Below are 21182 nucleotides of genomic sequence, written 5' to 3' on the forward strand. Positions count from 1 at the left end.
GCTTTCCATAAGGTGTTCTGATAAATAAGTAAATACTGATAATTTTCATAATAAATTATTCATATCTCTCACTTCGAAATATTGCTTTAAAAATAAAGCTTATTCCAAAGGTGTGACTTGCCAAGTACGTTGCTTTACTTCCAGTTCGCCAAAAAATTTTTAAAAAATGGTAAGTTCGCTTTTTATATGATTCAATTTTAGTTGACTAGTAAAAAAAAGTTTCCTTTATTTTAAAAGGGTTTTTTTCTTAAATATATTTAAAAAATTATGAAATTAGATTTAAAAACAACAACTCGGTTTTTGAAAGTTGCAAGTTTTGAGACTTGAAATTTTTTTAAAGTAAGTTAAAATGGCTAATTTACATAATGCAATAGCAGAATTTAATTTTGCCATCAAAAAAATAGTCTGTACAAATAATTCTTTTAAGATAAAACAATATTTTAAATTGTGGCCAATTAATACATTAATATAACTTAACTATGGCCAAATCATAATGCAAAAACCTATTAGTTTACAGTGCATCAAATGTTTATAAAATCTGATACCACTATTAACTTCATATGCGGAAAATTTGACATACAAATACTTCTGATAAGTTTTTGTAACCTTGAGAGACAGCCATTTTGTTCGAAAAAAAAAAAAATTTTTGTTAATAAAAAACGTGTTCACTATTTATCCAAACTATAATTATTGATTTTGGTGTTACCTAAATTAAACGCTCGGTGTTATTAAACCTAAATTAAACGCTCGGTGTTATTAAGCCTAAATTAAACGCTCGGTGTTATTAAATCGTGTGGCCGTGGCTCAGTGGTTAGAGTGCTTGCTATTGAACCAGGAGATCCAGGTTCAAAACGAGCTCTAGACATATTTTCGCGTCACGGTAAGGAAGGAGGCATGAACTTCGCAAGTTCACCGCTCTGTGGCAAGCCCTTATGGTCTTGTCACAGAGCGGTGCTCTGTGACGAGACCATAAGGGCTTCTTGGAGCACTTAAAAAAAAAAAAGCCTAAATTAAACGTTCGGTGTTATTAAACCTAAATTAAACGCTCGGTAGTTTATTTTGTTTTTACATTTTTGGAATTTAAAATAGTTATGGATGTATGTTAAATTAAAGCTAGATTAACGTAAAATGTCAAATTTTTTTTTACTTTACATTTTGACTTTTTACGTTAATCTAGCTTCAATTTAATATACATCATAGCTATTTTGAATTTCAAAAGTGTAAGAACAAAATAAATTACCGTGGGTTTAATGTAGGGGCGTGCTAGAGATCTTTTGCTGTAGGTAGTTTATAAACACCTTTTAAAATTTTTTTTATTAGAGATAATGAAAATTCAAAAAATTACAAAAATCAACCAACCACAAACCTTTAAATTAACCTAATTTTTACTTTTTAACTTTTTTTTTAATACTTTAACATAATTTGTTAATTTTTGGATCAAACCTCTAAATACTTTTTTGAAATATATATACGAAAATAAAAAAAAATAATAATAAAAGAAACTAAAAAAAAGTAACATTAACTTGCAACTATTTCATTAGAGCCTAGAAATAAAAAAAATAAAAAAACTGCGCGAAAACTATTGGTCTTAACTTAGTTAAGGAGTTAATTGGCTTTCAAATAAAATAACCTTAATAATGAAATTATTTTTAAAGAAAAATTTTTGATTACCTTGAACGATTGAACAGGGTTACAAAAAATTATGTCAAACTTAAAAATAAGCACATCAACTAGGATGCGGTGTTTTCACTCTATGAAAAAAACTCAGCTAATTTCGTAACGTATATTTATTTTAACGCTTCTGCCTCTCCTTTTGTCTGGGGTTAGAAAAAATTGACATCTGATTATATATTGCAAACATTTTTTCAATTTAAAAATAATCAATATGATAAATACAACATTAAAGTTCTACATAAAAAACATTTTTTTGAATTTTTTTTTAAGTAGTCTTTGTTATTCTTAAGGAAATTTAAGTTTTCTTCCAACTCTCCAAGATATCTTAGCTGAAGTTTTCTTTAGCTGGAGTTCTTAGCGTCTTGTTTCTTGCAATCTGATCCGCAATATGTTAAAAAGCAATCTGATCTGCAATATGTTAAAAAGCAATCTGATCTGCAATATGTTAAAAATCAATCTGATCTGGAATATGTTATAATTGGTCTGCAATATGTTAAAAAGCAAAGCTAACTCTTTTAAAAAATCATTTTGATAACTTGATTGGGTTTTTTTATTATTATTCAATTGTTGACACTCAAAGCAGATTAATGCATTTCTTCTAAACATCGCGAAGCTAAAAAATATATAACAAATAAATATGAAATGATTGAATGAAAAACATTACATAAAAGCAAAAAAAGTGTTTAAGCAAAAGTAATATAAAAATAATCTTTGTTATTAATTGTTATTAATGTTGTTAATTGCGCTTCCAAATCCAGCTCTCTTCCAACCAACATGCCGTTGTTTCCATCTTCCCTAATACATTTATTGTCTTGGCAAAAAAGATCAAATGAGCTGTTTTTGCTAGCAGTAACATGTTTCAAAGGTATAACTGCGGGAAAATACAGTGTAAATGGTAGTTGATATGACTGCCTGTGTCGTATGTTAAAAAAAAAAAAAGATAAAAAAACGGTTGCAGATTTTGATAAAACGGTTATACTAGTTCATATATACAGCTATTTCCTGAAACTTAAAGGAGTAAAATTTATTATATATGTATTTCCAAAAAGAACATCAAATTAGATTCTATTAATTGTAAATAAAATAATAAAAAAAATTCGATTTTCACAAAAATTGTAATCAATTGTAAAAAAAATTGTAATACGACATAATCCTAATACAAAAATTGTAATAAATTTTTGTAATAAAATTTTGTAATCAATTTCACAAAAATTGTAATTAATAGTAAATAAAAATTGTAGTATGACGTCATCCTATTTCAATGAAATCCTATCATGTCTTTTACAAATAAATTTGTCTAAAACTTTAAATATTATCGTTTCGCGCTAAACGATAAAGATTGGAGTATGGTGTTGGTTTTTTTTTAAACCTATGCTATATGTTCATTTTTAATTGACTTCAATTTGTTAGATAAAAAGATATATTCATGATTCAATTTCTGTATACATTAATTTAGTAAATAATTTTTAAAAAAATATCACTTTTTAAATATTTTTATAGAGAGAATGTATATCAATTCATGTTGGGCAAGCCGGTTCACAAATCGGCAATGCATGTTGGGAACTATACTGCCTTGAACATAAAATTAGTCCAGATGGAAGAATGATAAATGAAGAAGAATCCGAAGACGATTCCTTTTCCACTTTCTTCCAAGATACTGGTGCTGGCAAACATGTACCAAGAGCAATATTTTGTGACCTTGAACCCACTGTAATTGGTAGGTATTTTTTTAAAAAGTCAAGTTTTGAAAAGTTACCTTAATAAAGTATTTAAAGTATAATCTGTAATAATGTGATTGGTGTTTTTATTAACTTAACTTAAAAAGGTTGTTATTGAGCGTTTTTTAAGAAAGTTTTTTAAAATATAATTTTTAAAAGTTATTTTATAAATCTTCTCTATTATTTTTTTCTAATTACTTCTATATTCTACTAATTATATTTATAATATATTATAATAAAAAAAAATAAACGTAGTTATATATTATTACTAAAAAACATTAACTTTATCTGAGTTATCTGATTAAAACTTTATAGATGAAGTGCGGACTGGAACATACCGTCAATTGTTCCATCCAGAGCAGTTAATAACTGGAAAAGAAGATGCTGCAAATAACTATGCTAGAGGCCACTATACAGTAGGAAAAAATCTTTTAGAAGGTGTTTTGAACCGCGTTCGAAAACTTGCTGATCAATGTACTGGTCTGCAAGGGTTCTTTGTTTTTCATTCATTTGGAGGGGGAACAGGCTCAGGGTTTACTTCTCTCTTGATGGAAAGGTTTGTTTTACGTTTTTTAAATAAATTTCAATACAAAGTACAACAATTTGAGCAAGCTTATCTAAACATACTTAAAAAATAAAGTTTTAAGTTTTCAAATATTCGATTTTAAAACATTGATTTAGGTTGTCAGTTGAATTTGGAAAAAAATCTAAGCTGGAGTTTGCAGTTTATCCAGCGCCACAAGTAAGTACAGCTGTTGTTGAACCATACAACTCTATTTTAACCACTCATACTACTCTTGAGCATACTGATTGTGCATTTATGGTTGACAATGAAGCCATCTATGATATTTGTAAGAGAAACCTGAATATTGAAAGACCAAGCTATACTAATCTCAATCGACTTATAAGCCAAGTGGTGTCATCTATTACTGCTTCACTTCGTTTTGATGGTTCACTTAATGTTGATCTAACCGAATTTCAAACAAATCTTGTGCCATATCCTCGAATCCATTTTCCAATGGCAACATACGCACCGGTTCTATCAGTTGAAAAAGCTCACCACGAGCAGATCTCAGTTTCTGAGATCACTAATGCTTGTTTTGAGCCTGCCAATCAAATGGTAAAGTGTGATCCTAGAAATGGAAAATATATGGCTGTGTGTCTTTTGTATAGAGGAGACGTTGTGCCTAAAGATGTTAATGCTGCCATTGCTGCTATCAAAACAAAGCGTACCATACAGTTTGTTGATTGGTGTCCGACAGGGTTTAAAGTAGGCATAAATTATCAACCTCCAACAGTAGTACCAACTGGTGATCTTGCAAGCGTAAACCGTGCAGTGTGTATGTTGAGCAACACAACTGCAATGGCAGAAGCATGGGCGCGTTTGGATAAAAAGTTTGATATGATGTATGCTAAACGAGCATTTGTACACTGGTATGTAGGAGAAGGTATGGAAGAAGGGGAGTTTTCAGAAGCAAGAGAAGATATGGCAGCCTTAGAAAAAGATTATGAAGAAGTTGGTCTTGAAACACAACCCGACAATGAAGAAGATGCAGAGCAGAATTACTAACTTTTATCAATTGTTAATTATTAATTAAATGATAACCGATATTAAAACGATTAAAAAAACAAAAGTTATAAGATTTTACAAAAATCAGGAGGTTTACAAATCTATTTTTTTAAACCATACTCATTAAGAATATTTATAAGATAAATCTATTTCTTATAACTAAATATATATATATATATATATATATATATATATATATATATATATATATATATATTTATATATATATATATATATATATATATATTAACTTTTGTGCCCCAAGAAGACATAATAGCCTCTCTGAATTTTGAAAAGACAAAAAAAAATAAAATGATTTAATTTTTTAAATTTTGGCGTAACATAAAATAGAAATGTTTGCAGCGAAAAAACCCAGACCAAAGAATCTTTTTTTTTTTTTTAAATCTCCTAAAAGTTGTGATCGCTTGTCCAGATTTCAACAAGATTTTAAATAAATACGTTGCTTAAGTAAGATAAACATCATAGTTAATATAATATGATCTAATGTGATTGTTTATTGGGAGTTTTTAATAATAATAATATGATCTAATGTGATTGTTTATTGGGAATTTTTCTTGATTATTTGATTTTTAATTAATATGCATCAGAACAGATTAGAACAAGGATCTATAGTAGGACGTGATTGGAATAATTTATTAATTTTTTTATTTAAATTTGGCTTTATGAAAGAACTAGAGCCATTTTTTAAAAGCGAATGCCCTTCCTCGCGTTTTGAAGATCATTACTCAGTGTTTTTATTGTGATACTAATATTAGGGTTATACAAAAGCAAAAAATTTTATGAATAGTGGAAAATAGTTTCAAAAAAATCAAATTATTAAAAAAAGCCTTATGTAAATAAATAAAACAAATAAAGAAAAAATAGTCTTAAGTTTAAGTAAGCTCTACTAGTTGTTAAAAACAATATGCAAGTCATGCCATGTCAATATTCCGCCTTCTCATGCAGTTTACAAATTTTAGTATTTATGAATTTGCCTAAAGTGGGTTAAAAGATTTTATATATAACAAGACAAAATCTGGTTGATTTCATGCTTGCTTTTGGTGACATTTTCGCACTTTATTTTAATGAGCTTTTTTTGCCCTATACGAGCATCTTTCTAATTTTATAATCATAGATGATTGCCTAGCTAATCATTTAACTAAAAGAGTTATAAACTAATTACTTAAAAATAATAATACTTTTATATGTCTTCCAAAAAATTCAACTCATTTATGTGAGCCGCTCACTTCCAACAAGGCTGCAACCAAACACAATTAAAGTTGCAAAGTTACTGGATGAGAAAAGGTGAAGTTTATACAGCAAAATAACGATTAACAGACGACTTAAAAGATTGCAAATTATATGAATCAGGAAAACAAAATGAAGGAAGCGAACTCCAAAGAACTGATGTTCTAGTAAAAAAACTAGACAAATAAGAATTTTTGGAGCACTTAGGAACAGCCACAGTAAAAGACTAACTGAAGGACGAGTAACACGCCAATAAATTTTAGTAGTTGGCACAAGAGAAGCAAGCTCTTTAGAGCAATATTACGACAATGTGATAATGGTTGGAAGTTAACTGCAAGAGCAGACCAATCTATGTTTACAATGAGTTTTTGTACCTTGAGAAATCAAATTAAGAGCTGTACCCTCATTAGAAGATAATAGAATGAGTTGCCTAGTTGTAAAAACAGACACAATTAAATTACATACAGTGAGTCAAGAAGATCCAGTATTCAACATCCTAAACTGGGAAAAATTAATTATAAATACATCTACGCCAGCCTCATAGATGTAAAAGGGGTGCGAGGCTTGTCAACTGATAGAATCTGTTTACCCTTTTAGTCTTTGCCTAGGAGGCCTTCAGTATTTGGCCAGCATTTAACGTCTGCTTAGAATGAGAATTTTTATCGAGACACCAGTTCCAGTCTTTACTACACCAAGAGCCCTAAGACATGAGAGAAGGGTGTTAATTCGGAGTTGGCTTCTCCTAGCCTTTTTCCTAAAAAAGCGTATTATACAAGGCAACAGGATATGAATCAGGTTGTACTGGCTTACACGTTACCCGTAGTAGTAGGATAACCTGATCTGACCTGAAAAATGAGATCAATGTTATATGAATGAAAAAAAAGTTAGTCACCAAAACAGGTTTTCCTCATTTACGAAAACAAACTATGTTTAGAAGTATGTGGACAAAATAAAAATTAATTTTTTTTGTCAGTATTTAGTTTCTGGATTTACAAAATGTAGAATTTTTTAAACCAAGAATGTGGTGCATTTAGTTTACGAAAGACATTACAGCCTCTGGACAGAAATGCTTTCCTCGTATACCTAATGCACCACTCCTTGGAAAAATTGACACTTTAGCAAATACAAAAAAATATATTTTAAATTAAGTAACTAATGTGCTTGAGTTTATGAGGTTTAGAGAAGATTAAAACCATTTCGTTGACGCGCTCAAAATTCAATGTAGAACCAGTTAAAAAGCGTCATTTGAAAATATTAATATTGATACTAGCATCAATAAACATGTGACTTTGAAACACAAGAAACTTAACAGCAGTGGTGTTTTTCCAAAATAATAAGAACCTGAACGCGTTAGCCAAGGACGAATAAATATTTAATATTAAATTAGGTAATAATAAATAAGGTAATGAGAAATAAGGTAATAAAAATAAGGTAAATAAATAAGATAATTTCGCGCTCATTTTGCATCTTTCTAACTGGAAAATGGAATCAAAAAAGTTTTAGTTAAAATTAACCAAGCTAGTTAGAATAATAATATAATAAAAAATGAAATTTTATTTAACCATGGAATAATAATTTATAACAAATAAATATCAATTCATTCACAGCATTTAGTTGCAGTACACGAAATTAAAACGTATTTATACGATTTATTACGATATTTAAATATTAATACAATATTAAAACGTATTTATATGATATTAATACGATATTAAAACGATATTAAAATAGTAAGATATTAATACGATATTAAAACGTATTAAAAACGATATTAAAATTCACAGCATTTAGTTGCAATATTCGATATTAAAACAAAAAGTTCGATTGTTCGACTGTATTAGCGTTGCTTGTTTATAAACATGCACTAAAATAGTTTGTAAATATGCTATAAAATTAAACTTTTTGAACTGACCAAAAATTTAAAAGTAGTAGTTAGTAACTTCACGTAGTTATTAATATTGAAAATTTAACTTATAGCATATAAAAATATTTTTTTAACTAATATTTTTGAATAAAGTAACGGAATGCGTTTCAGTAGCGGATTCAGCATTGGGCGTGGGAAGAATGGGACCAAGGGGCGAGCTACCCCCCGCGTTCTCTAAGCAGGTCAACTGACATCCCTAAAATATTATTTTTTAGAGGGTACCTGTTGACCAAGACTTTTCAAACGGTAAACAACTTTTTTTTAAATGAGAAAAACAAATGTTATAATTTCACTGCTTTTAACATTCTGGATTTAAATTAATTTAAATTTGTTTTTATGTGTTAAAAATGCCCTATTTTCAAAGATGTATTGGAATCAATATCTCAAGCAATGACGACTGAACTACAAATGAAAGACAATTCTCTGCGAAATCCCCTTGACTGTTCCTTTTACATCTGCTTATGATGAGAATATTTTTAGTAGACTAAAAATCAAAAATAATCTGTGAACAACAATGACAAAACAGTGTCTTTATGGATTGAAATTAACTTTTTTTGAATGTTAGCTTGCTGAGAGCATTGACTTTGCATGATCAATAAACCATTTTGCTTTAATCTAGCTAGCACAGACGTCAGTAGGACGTCAAAACAACTCTTTATAGACGTCGCAAGTCCGTATGATGTTTTTAAGAACCAACGAACTTTTTGTATCCACAGAAAATGAAATCTCGCCAAAAAAAAATTATAAACTAGCAGGAAAGTAAATTTCTTTCTTAATGCTTGCTTTCAGTAACATGTATAGTGTAAATATATTTTTAATTAACCAAACCATTGCAATAATACTAAATGTTTTCTTTTTTTTTTTTAACGGTAATTGTAAGCCAAAGTAAACTTAGCAAACTCAAACTTTAGATTGTTTAGTGTCCTAGACGCAGGGCCATCCCGAAGTGGTCTCTCATGGGGGAGTGTTGAATGTATTTTTTGCCAAGTAGAGACAGAAAGAAAAAAAAAAAAGGTCCTCAATATTTGCAATTTCCTAACTATAGTTCAAAACTTGCTAAATGTGCCAACTCAAATGCTAATATGACAGCTTATTTCAGCGTGTCACCGTCTTAGTTTTGAACCTGATTTAAAATTCATTCATAAGAAAAAATTCGTTGAAAATTGAAGAGAATAGCGAGTTAAACGTCGGCTTTTAAAAATGTACAACAAGTTCTTATATATAGTCGGAATTTATATATAGTATATATAGGAGCTTATATATAGTCCTTATATATAGTAGGAATTACGTTCGCAGTAGGAAGTATTGAAGCTATTTTCGGCTTAGAAGATCTTGTCGGGTATATTTTGTCGGAATTAAAGTGTTAACTATCCGACCTGTCAACCTCGTGTACTCAAAAATTGAATTTTGTAATTAGAATTTTAATACTTATTCGTAAAATTTGTATTTGGTTATATTATTTTTACATAGGAGTCTTTGTTTTTCAATTATAATTTTATTCATGCTTAAAGTTCAAAGCAAAAAGTTTTGTTTGAAGTTCATAGCAAAAAATGAGTAGAGCTGTTGTTTGCATGTTGACAGTCATTAAAAGTTTGCTAATAAAATAATATTTAATTTAAAGCTACTCCATTATAATTGTTATATAGGTAATTTACAAATTCATTTGACAATTTTAGAATTTTAATAAAGATTAAGTACTTCAAGTACTACTAGTTTTTAATTTTAAAAAAACAAGTACTACTAGTACTTGTTTTCTTAAATTTTTTCAGTCTGCAATAACAAGAAAGTAAATAAAATATGATGTAAATTAAAAAAAAAATAAATGTGGTTTCCCCTAAAGATATTAATAGTACATGATTTTTTTCTCAGCTTTGCTTGAGTTCTATATGTTGCATTATTCTGTATATTATCTATAATTCCATCCTACTAATGCTAATCTTTTTATTTTGGTGGAGCATTTTTTATTGTTATATTGTTATTGCTTATTATTTTTGTTGTTTGTTTTTGTCGTTGGTTGGTTTCATACTTTTTATCTAATAAAAGTAGTTACAATAATTTTTTTTTTACTTTTATTTTAGAATCATTCCATATCATATCACCTAATGGTCCCCAGAATACCACCTCAGATTTGCTTCAAATTTTGATCACCCACAGATTTTATGAAAAAACCCAACGCTGAAAATTTCAGCTTGATTGGCCAGACCGATTAAAAGTTATGATTGATTTAATGTTGACCAAAATTGGAAAATTTTGAGTATCTAGATCTTTCAGTAAATTTTTTCGATTTTTGACAAACCATAACTATTTAAATAAAATATGTGATCACCTGAAATTTTGTACAGTAGTAGTTTTTTACCCAAATAATTTATTTTTGCAGGTGTTTTTGACTGGCTTTAAACAGTTTTTGAGTTATTGTACCTTACAGTCATAGTTAAAAATCATAATAACAGAAAATATTTTTGACTGTTAGACATAGTTAAAAATCATAATATTAAATAATGTATTTTACTGATTCTAAACAGTTTTTGAGTTATTGTACCTTATAGTCATAGTTAAAAATCTTATTATAAGAAAAAAATTTTGAAACTTTAATGTGCTACAGTTCAATACCTACAGATAGGCTGTGCCAATTTTTTGTTACTTGTATTTACTTCTGGTAACCACCTGTTGTAAAAATCAATGTTATGCATTAAAAGTTAGTTCAACACTTGTAGCAGTCTGTTAAAATATCACTTTTTTTGAAAAATATGATAAATTACATTCACTTTGCAGGCATAAAAAATAGCATAAACAGTTAAAACAAGTTTTGAAGCTTTTTACTGTAGAGGTTCTATATATAGGCAATCACTAAAATAAAATTTAAAGACCTATTCTCTATCTTATGACATAATTATAAACCTATAACTTAGGTGTATATTTTTAACTTACCCTGTTGAATATAGTCAGTTTTCCTTTAAGAGATATTATTGGTGTCTGAACTTAATTTATTTTATATGATTTTGATATATGTATTTAATTTTATGCATATAATATAATTATAATGATTTAGTTTACACATGAGTGTAAAATTTGAGTGTAAAATACTTTAATTGCATTAAGAGTTGTTATAAATTTTTAAATTTTAAGACTGTATCTTTATTTGGAATATCTCCACTCAAAAATGTAAGTAAATGCAACCAATTAAGATGTGGATAGCAAAAGTTAAAAAACTGGGTACAAATATGACAAACCTAGTAGCATCAGCATTGGATATAAACCCAAAAAGTATTGAAAAAAGAGCAAAAGTGCATAAAGTATAATGAATTAAACCTTTTAGATGCAAAAAAAAAAAAAAGTAAAAATAAATTTGAAGTAAGAAAAAGTTCATTTACTCTAATTAACTCATGATAGTAAATGGAAAAAACTTGCAAAACATTTTCAGTTTAAGAATATCTTGTAAAGAAAGACCTAAAGTTAAAAAATGAAAAAAAGATACTTGTTAAAGCTGAGGCTAAAAAAAGGTAACCTTTTAAAGATATTGTTAAATAGAAATTTATTGAAATTTATGAACCTGAAGAGTTCACAAGAATATGTCCTGGAAAAAAAGAGTTTATTTTGTGTGTATAGATAATGCAAAAGTTCATGAACAAAAACTCTTAATATTAGTTCATTTAAATGTTCTTCATCTGGAGTTTAAGAAGTTATACCCTAAACCAGGCATGTCAAACTCAACTTCGGTATGGGGGCCTCTTTAGCCTAAGGAAATGTTATGAGGGCCGCTCAAGCTAATACTTTTTTTCTGATGAATGAAGTGTAACTCTTCAACCCAAACTGTCGTTTTGCTAAAGTTTGATGTGAAGTAAACAAGATTGTAATTATATTTAAAATCTATCAAATCACTGCAATATTATTTAAAAAAATACAGAAGTTTAGTTTTGTATTATTTATTTCACACAATAAGAGCACAGTAAAAATGAGCAAGGAGTATTTTGTAATAATAATAACAAACATTATAAAATTTTGGATTTTCCAGAAATTTGACATCTTTTATTCGCTAAAGGTTTAATAAGGTCTGATTTTATGTCTTGGCTAGCTACCACTTTTATTATTAAAGACAAATGTTCATCAAGCCTGGACCCTCTAGGGTTTTATTTCATTTTATGTGTGGAAAAAGTTGCTCACAAAGATAAGTATTGCCAAACATTGCACATATTTAACAAGCAAATTGAATCATCTTGGGAAATTGATGTGGTGGAAAAATAGTAAAACTTGGGTACACCAACATCAGTAAGTTGTTGTTTGAGAACAGAATCACACTGAAGTTCAATTAATTCCATTTGCAGATCTTCTTCCACTTTTTCAATATCAAAGTTGAATGGTGAGGTGAACAAAGCAAACTTTGGTTAACATTTTTTGAAATCTTGAAACCTAACTTCAAAATCTTGTTTTATATTGTTTATATTTTTTGAGTAGCTGCTGAACATAAAATTTGGGTCTTGCAGGTTCATAGACTTGCAAGTCTCAAAATGTACCAAATTTTCTTGTTCAATTTGGCGTTCCCAGAGTAAAAGCTTGGTTTGAAAAACTCTAACATTATCAAACATTGTGGTGATCAATTTGTTCTTTCCTTGCAAAACAATGTTCAGATCATTCAGTTGTTTTGTGATATCAACTAGAAAAGGTAAATCTTGAAGAAACTTGGTAATTTTTATATCTGAAATATCTTGCTCTTTTGTTTCCAAAAATTGAAATATTTTAGTTTTCAGATGATTGAATACTTTGAGTACTTTGTGACATGATAACCATGGAACTTCAGTGTAATATGGTAAATCCTCATATTCACTGTTGTTTTCATTCAACAATGAAGCAAACTGACAATGATTTAGTCCTCTTGCTCTTATAAAGTTGACAACAGATGCTATTCTTTTAATCACATAATCCAGATCAATTGTTTTTCAGCATAATATTTCTTGGTGAATGATATTATGAAAGTTGTTAACCTTTTTTGTGCCAATTTTCTCATTTAATTCACCAACAAGACCCTTCTTCGAACCAATCATAGCGGGTGCACCATCAGTAACTATAGACACAAGTTTAGTAATAGGAAGTTTATACTTGTCTAGTATTGTTTCAATCTCCAAAAAAAATGTCTGCACCATGCATTGGAATTAACTCCAGAAGTTCTTCTGTAATTTCATATTTGAAATTGCAACCTCTGATAAAAACAGACAACTGAGCAACATCTTTGACATCTGTACTTTCATCAACAGCAATTGAAAAGGTCTGAACATCCTTGCAGATTTTTGTAAACTGACTTTTCAAATCTGTTGCTATGTCATTTACATGCTCATCAACTGTATTTCTTGAAAAGCTTATATTGTTAAAATCTTTTTTTTTTTCAGGGCAAAGAATCTTTGCAATTTCAATTAGGCCGTTTTTGATAAATTCACCTTCAGTGAAAGGTCTGGAATGAGATGCATTTAAATGTGCCAAATTATAACTTGCTTTAACTACGAGCTCATTTGATTTGTTCACGGAAAAATATTTTGTTGCTTTTTTAGTTTGGCTTTTAGTTAATTTAATTTGTCTTTCTTTTTACCTTTTTGATAAATTTCAAATTTTTCCTGATGAGTTTTATAGTGCCTCTTGATATTGAATTCTTTCGGCACACTTTTGGCTTTTTGTTGACAAATCAGATAATACTTTCATTAATATTTGTAAAAAAGTATCGCACTTCCCATTTTGATTGAAAATTTTTTTCATCTTCAATTTTTACGTTTTGTTCTTGCACTTGGTTTTGAATGAGACATTTTGATTTTAGTGACAATAACAAAAAACAAAAATAGTTCAATGTTAAACAACAACAACAAGATAACCACTGATCTATTAGGTCGGGTGAATAAAAAAAAGCAATTGCTTTTTCTCAGCGTTTTTAGAGTAATTGTTCAGCTTTACGATAATAAAAATTTGACCAATTTTGATCAAATTTTTGTTCACATAAAGCTAAGCAATTACTCAGCGATTTTAGAGTAAATTGCTCAGCTTTACATTAATAAAAATTTAAGAGATTTTGCTTAAATCTTTATTCACGTGAAGCTGAACAATTACTCCAAAAACGCTGAGTTAAAGCAATTGCTTTTTTATATTCACCCGCCTTATTTTCTCATATCAATTGTTAAAATTAAAATATATCGTCATAATTTTTTAATAATTTTTTATGGTTTTAATTTCAGAGTTTCAATTTTAGTAAAAAGTTAGAAAATTAATTTAGTATTCATGTCCTTTTTAAATAAAGGAGTTCTGAAAACTATTTGTGATTTTTTTATCATTGTTTTTAATAAAACATTTTTGAAATGCATGTCTGCAGTCTGCCATATGTAATAAAGTGATAAAAATGTTGGGGACTGCCATTAAATGTTTTGGGGGCCGCATGTGGCCTGTGGGTCGCCACTTTGACATGCCTGCCCTAAACACAAAAATTGATTCAGTGTTGCATTACAGTTGACAGTAGTAAAAGTCACTCAGTTTTTGTATGTTCTTATCATCAAAATGCTAGGTTGATGTGCGCTACTTTACTTAAGGGCCATTTAATATATTACAAATATTTAATGAAAGTATGTGTTGGCAATATAGATAGTCAAAGCTGCATGTTTTATTTATGTTCCAACTGCCCGAAGTCTTCAAATTTATATATATATATATATATATATATATATATATATATATATATATATATATATATATATGTATATATGTATATATGTGTATATATGTATATATATGTATATATGTGTATATATGTATATATAAATATATATATATATATATATATATATATATATATATATATATATATATATATATGTATATATATATATATGTATATATGTATATATATATATATGTATATATGTATATAAATGTATATATGTGTATATATGTATATATGTATGTATATATGTATATAAATGTATATATGTGTATATATGTATATATAAATATATATATATATATAAATAAATTTGAAAAATATGTTTGAAAAGAATGATTTTGACAAACAGATCGCATACAAACAATGGGTATCAACTGACCAAACTGCACTTGTCTCAGTCCAAGCAATTATTATTGAGTTTCTCAAAACTCTAAGTGAAACTTTGTATGGTCTTTGTCTCCACCAATTTATCAAAGAAGCACAATCTTCCTACTTATAAGAGATATAAATAACACTAGATCAACACACCTGTCTTATTCATATGGATTTTTGCAAAGGACATATATTATCTTTTGCAAGTTTCTATACAAGGATTTTACTGGACAATTGAGCTATCTTACATCTATTTTATTATTACTTTACACCCCTTGCTTATTACAAAGATTAAAGGTATCAACTCAAATGTGAATACTATTGTTTAATTTCAGACCAGCCATGAAGAAACATCATTTTTTGTTTTCTCACAAAGTTACTCCATATGGTCAAAATCAAACTACCAACAATTAATAAAAGGAATAATTCAGTGACTGTGCTGTGTCACTGTACAAAAATAACAAATATCTATTATACTTAATGTAGCACCTTGAAGTTCAAAATATAAATGCTGAGCCTCACTTCTTTACTACATACCAAGTAGAGAGAAATATTTTTTACGGAGAATATCTAGTAATCCTGTTTATGATATTCGTTACTTGGTACAAAAAGATCCTTCACATTTTAAACCTGGTAAATAAAATGCATGCTTTTACAATGATGAATAGTACATAAGATTTATGCTTGAGATTTGTAATAAAAACCAAGATGTTAGAGTGAAAATCATGCTTAGAAATGAATTTAATTAAAAATGGACTACTGATGCACAATTATATCAGCTTTTGACAAATGTCAAATAACTACAATCTTGCTAATAATGATTATGACAATATTATGACGATATATAAGTCAGAGATTAAAAAACTTGTGTTTCATATGTATTAGTGATGTACCGATTAATTGGCATCAGCCTAATTAGCCACTTTTTGCACAATTGGAATCATTATCATTATATTATTTCCTTTCCTCTTGTTTTGGTAATTATAATCCTTATAATCATTTATATAATGCTCTTATAATTAATTCAAATGAATTAAATCGATCAATTATCAGTACATTTAAAAAAAAAAGAAAAAAAAGAGGTAAAAAAGGCGGGTTGGGGACATGCCCCAACACGTCTCGGTATTGATGGCCATGCCCCCGCTTATTGAATATTAGATTTCTTTTATTTAATTGATTGCATATGTGTTTTTAAGATTTACTATTTAAAATAAAAAATTTATGTTGTAAATAACATAGGTGGCAAAATTCCCCCAAATTAGATTTTATTTTGTTTATTTTGCCACCCCATTTTTTCTATTCTAATTATTAAAAAAAAAAAAAATTAAAGTTTATAAAAATGTTATTAACAATAAAAAAAAAAAAAAAATTCAATTTTCATTTTTTGTGCTTAAGTTATTTAAATTGAAAAAATAGAGAAACTACCCCATCTTACTTTACTTATACTTTTATTACCATAATGTTGCTTTTAGAATAATTTTATTTTGTATTGTTCTATTTTTATACTTAAAAGTAACCTATTTAAGCATTGTTTTTTTATTACTTTGATTCACTCCCAACAAGGCTGCAAGGAACCACTATTAAGTTAAGAGTTACTAGAAAAAAAGAATAGAATTAAAGAGCAAGGAAACGGTTGACAGAAAACTTGAAAAGTTGTAGGTTTTTTGAGTCAGGAAAACATGAAGATGGAAGAGAGTTCCAAAGGATTGAAGTGTGGGGAAAAAGCTAGTCAAATAAAAGTTTTTGGAGCATGCAGGGAAAGGTACAGCAAAAGAATGAGACTTTGATGAATGACGAGTCAAGCGAGAATGGGTTTTGTTCGATGGAACTAGAGAGGAAAGCTCCTTTGAGCAGCAGCTATGGTAGTACTTGTAGAAAAGAGAAAGAGGTGCAATTTTACAACAATAGTAAAGAGGCTCAAGCTTAGCAGATACACCAGGATCAACTATATTTACAATGTGTTTTTTGACCTTGTCTAGAAGTCTATTCCATACAGGGACAAGTAAGAGATTTTTTAGTTACTACTAGGGACAGGGTGGGGATCAGACATCATAAAATAAAATAATTTTAAAAACAACTTAATTATCTAAAATAATTTAGATATCTAAACAACATATCTTTTAAAATAGTGGTTTGGCTCTGATTTGGGTCCAATTATTTGTTTATCGTAACTGGTTCCATGAAAAAGATTACACGATTTAAAGTTGTATGGCTTTATATTTTCAAAATTTTAATAATTAGTTAATTCATCGGTATTGGCATTTTCCCATCAATCGGCATCGGTACTGGCATTAGCCAGAAAAGTGCTATCGGTACATCACTAATGTGTGTATAATTTTTCAGCATTGTTTTACTTTTTATTTTAACTTTTTTATATATATTTATATAACTTTTTATATATATATATTATAACTTGCATTATTTTTAAGGTCTTCTAAACTAAAATGCATCATACTCAAAAGGCTAAAATTATGTCATAAGATGTCTGCAAAGTGAATGCAATTAATTAAATTTTTTAACAACAAAAAAATTTAACAGGCTGCTGCAAGCATTACACTAACTTTTAACACATAAATTTGATTTTGACTACCGGTGGTTACTCTAAGTACACAAAAATAACAAGATATTGGTACTGCCTATCAGTAGATATTAAACTGCAGCACATTAAAGTTTCCATAACTTTTCTTAATAATGTGTTAATTAGCAAATTTGAGGAACACAAAAATTGTTTAAAGTCAGTCAAAAAAAACTGCATAAACAAATTAATTGAGTAAAAAACTATTAGTATACAAATTTTCAGGTGATCAAAGTTATGGTCTATCAAAAGGCAAAATAATTAACATTAAGCTCCAGATACTCCAATTTTTCAATTTTTTTTTTTTCTTTTTTTTTTAAATTCTGGTTCAATTTCAACTAAGCTGCAAGCAACCACTTTTAAGTTGAGAGTTACTAGAAGAATAGAGTTATAGAGCAAGGAAATGGTTGACAGATGACTTGAAAAAATGTAGGTTGTATGAAAAGAAAAAAACTAGATAAATCGAAGTTTTAAGACCATGCAGGGACAAATACAGTAAAGAATGAGACTTTGAATGATGAGTCAAGCAAGAATGAGTTTTAGTTAATGGATTTAGAGATGATAGCTCCTTTGACCAGTGACCATGATAGTATTTGTAGAAAAGAGAAAAAGATGCAACTCATATCATATCAATCATAAAAAGTCACAACAAAGTGAGAGGCTCAAGCTTGCCATATAAAGCACTCCCAACTATGTTTACAATGTGTTTTTGGACCTTGTTTATAAGAGAAAGAGAATCATTAGAAAAACCAGCCCAAATATGACAACAGTGTTCCATACAAGGGTGAGTAAGAGATCTGTAGAGGTAAAGAATAGAATCATGAGAGAGAAAATGATAAGCACAATAAAGAGAAGCTACTGCTAATTTAGCAATTGATTTTATATATGGTTTTTATAAAAAGTCATCAGTGAACAATAATCCAAGAAGACAAAAAGAATAGGTGAGAGGATTACCATTAATAATACTCAATGAGAGGATTACCATTCCTTAATATAGGAATGTCGAAACCATTGCAATTATTGTTTGCAGTAAATAATTGAGTTTTGTTGTAGTTAAAATTCATAAGCCACTGCACGCCCCAATCTGTTACAGAACTGAGATCAGATTCAAGATTTTAAGCAATGCAAAAAAGTAATCTTTTTGTCAAAACAAGAGTATAAAATTGAGTCATCAACAAATAGAGCCACTGTAGATGTAAGGTTGTCAGGAATATCATTAATGTAGATAAGAAACAATAAAGAACCAAGGATAACACTTAAGGTACCCCAAAAGTTACTGGAAATGAAAAAGAGTGTTGGCCTTCAAGAATGACTTTAATTAAGCAGTTAGAAAGAAATGATTCGATAATCTTAAAAACTTTCCCAGATACACCATATGAAGCAAGCTTATGGAGTTGACCAGCATGCCAAACTTTGTTGAAAGCTTTAGATATGACAAGAGCAATAGCTCTAGCGACCTCCATCTAATACACTATATAATCTATATATTGTAATAGAGATGATAGCTTGTTTGAGCATTAACCATGATTAGAGAAACAGCATAAAAGAGGAAGGCTAAAGCCTGCTGCTGCTGATGATGATGATAGAGATGATGATGATGACAATAATGATGGTAATGATGATGATGATGATGATGATGATGATGATGATGATGATGATGATGATGATGATGATGATGATGATGATGATGATGATGATGATGATGATGATGATGATGACGATGATGATCATGTTGATCATAATGATATTTATAAATGCATATATATGCAAAAACTTCTTTTAAAAATATCTTTGCAAATAGTTCTGCCTTATCATTGGGAGAGGTAATAAGATCAATCCCATGAATGAGATATGATATGTTAGACCTACCCTTATTAATGACGCTGTTAAAAATTTGTCAAAGTTTCTAGAGCCTAACATTTGAGATAATATAAAGGGTTTAATGGACTGAGAATAATTAAGCTTAGTATCAGACAACATCTTTTTACATCAATTTTTTGCAATAATAAATAGCCGATTGTTCTTAAGAGAGTCATTCTTTTGAAAAAGAAATAAAAAAATGTTTATGACTAGGTAAAGCAGCTGCACAAGAAGATGAAAACCATGGAGTAGAATGAGGTCTGACTTGGAACTGACGAGTAAGAGTAAAAGCTTCCATTCCTGCCTGAATCCAAGAGGTTACATAGGAGGCGCATTTTTCAGCTGAGAGGGAAAAGATGTCAGCCCAAGGACCGTCACAAAGAAAATCATGAAAAGAATCCCAGTCAGCTTTATAGGGTTTAGTGCGAGCAGAGTCAGTGGCATTAGAGCCAAGCCATTCAGTGTGATGAGCATTAAAATCAACAATAACAGCAATATTGGTAGAGGGGTAAAGAGAAAAGGCATGGTCAATTCAATCAGAAAAATATCTAAAATAGTTCAGTCTTGGGAAGAAGGAGAACGATAAAGAACAAATAGAAAGATGATAAAGTGATGAGGTGCTTAGCAGAAGCACATAAAATAATGGTCAAATGATTCAAACCTGATTTCACAACAAATAGGGGAATTAATGAGTATGTATACCCCCAATAAAAGCATGCAATTATTAGAATCTTTGTGAATCAAAGGATAGTACCCATCAACACCTAGATTTGAAGAAGGAATAGCGGAATTTAAATTACTCTCACTAAGAGCAAGCAAGTCTGCTGAATTTTGCAACAGGTAATGTTCAACCGATGGAAGGTTGCTTTGTAGACCATGAATATTTGTAAGAGATATATTAAAGCAATTAGGTGATGAAGATGGCTTTTTATGTTTAATATTTTAGTTTTCTTTTAGCATGATTTAAGTTAAAAGAGAATTTGACTCATTCATAGATAGAGCATGGCCTTCTAGTTGTCTCAGTCCTGTTAATTAACCCGACATTTGAACTTAAGGCAATATAGATTCAATCATATTTTTTGAAGGGTTTAGCCAATCAAATTTTCAGGATTAAATTTTTTTTTAATAAAATCTGCGAGGTAGTGCTCAGTGCATTTTCAAAAAACTAAATGATTTCATATGGAGTAACCCTTTAATTTTCTATTTTTATCAATAAGTTTTCATTATATATGTGCGTGTGTGTGTGTGTGTGTGTGTGTGTGTGTGTGTGTGTGTGTGTGTGTGTGTGTATATTTATATATCCTTTTTCTAGTTAATTTATGTTTCAAAACTCAAAATATATACTTCAGGAGTACATTACTTTTATCTGCTTAATATTTAAAAAGTTTTTTAAAAAGAGAGCATCTGCAAATTGATAAAGTTCATAATGTTTTAGTATTACTTTTATAGCTTCAGTTTAATCTTTATAGGAATTTTTATCTTTTCATGGGAATCTAAGTTCTTGATTTGATTCCTAATTCCTAAGTTGTGAAAAACAAATAACAGTTAAT

At 28.9% G+C, this 21182-nt stretch overlaps 2 protein-coding genes across 2 annotated transcripts; one reads left to right on the forward strand and one right to left on the reverse strand.

Annotated features, from left to right (window-relative positions):
- Positions 1-37: 37 nt before the first annotated feature.
- On the forward strand, positions 38-5046 carry LOC100200586 (tubulin alpha chain). Its single transcript, XM_065809872.1, has 4 exons — positions 38-169; positions 3175-3391; positions 3708-3948; positions 4074-5046. Exons 1-4 carry the CDS (start codon positions 167-169, stop codon positions 4960-4962), a joined length of 1350 nt encoding a protein of 449 aa, XP_065665944.1. The 5' UTR covers positions 38-166; the 3' UTR covers positions 4963-5046.
- Positions 5047-12516: 7470 nt separating this feature from the next.
- LOC136086800 (general transcription factor II-I repeat domain-containing protein 2-like) lies at positions 12517-13876 on the reverse strand. Its single transcript, XM_065809290.1, has 3 exons — positions 13785-13876; positions 13287-13577; positions 12517-13036 (listed from the first exon to the last, which is right to left on the reverse strand). The coding sequence occupies exons 1-3, from the start codon at positions 13874-13876 to the stop codon at positions 12517-12519; spliced, it is 903 nt and encodes a 300-aa protein (XP_065665362.1).
- Between the last annotated feature and the right edge of the window lie 7306 nt (positions 13877-21182).

Source organism: Hydra vulgaris, chromosome 11 (genome assembly GCF_038396675.1).
Source record: "Hydra vulgaris chromosome 11, alternate assembly HydraT2T_AEP".
Classification (NCBI taxonomy): Eukaryota; Metazoa; Cnidaria; class Hydrozoa; order Anthoathecata; family Hydridae; genus Hydra; species Hydra vulgaris.

Bases quoted from the DNA above. Each gene is read 5' to 3' on its own strand.
- LOC100200586 (XM_065809872.1), top strand. The intron at 3,392-3,707 runs GTAGGTATTTTT...AAAACTTTATAG, and splicing joins CCTTGAACCCACTGTAATTG to ATGAAGTGCGGACTGGAACA. The intron at 3,949-4,073 runs GTTTGTTTTACG...ACATTGATTTAG, and splicing joins ACTTCTCTCTTGATGGAAAG to GTTGTCAGTTGAATTTGGAA.
- LOC136086800 (XM_065809290.1), bottom strand. From the start codon at position 13,876: ATGAAAAAAATTTTCAATCAAAATGGGAAGTGCGATACTTTTTTACAA. The intron at 13,578-13,784 runs GTGTGCCGAAAG...ATCTCATTCCAG, and splicing joins TTGTCAACAAAAAGCCAAAA to ACCTTTCACTGAAGGTGAAT. The intron at 13,037-13,286 runs GTTAATTCCAAT...TGTGATTAAAAG, and splicing joins ATTACAGAAGAACTTCTGGA to AATAGCATCTGTTGTCAACT.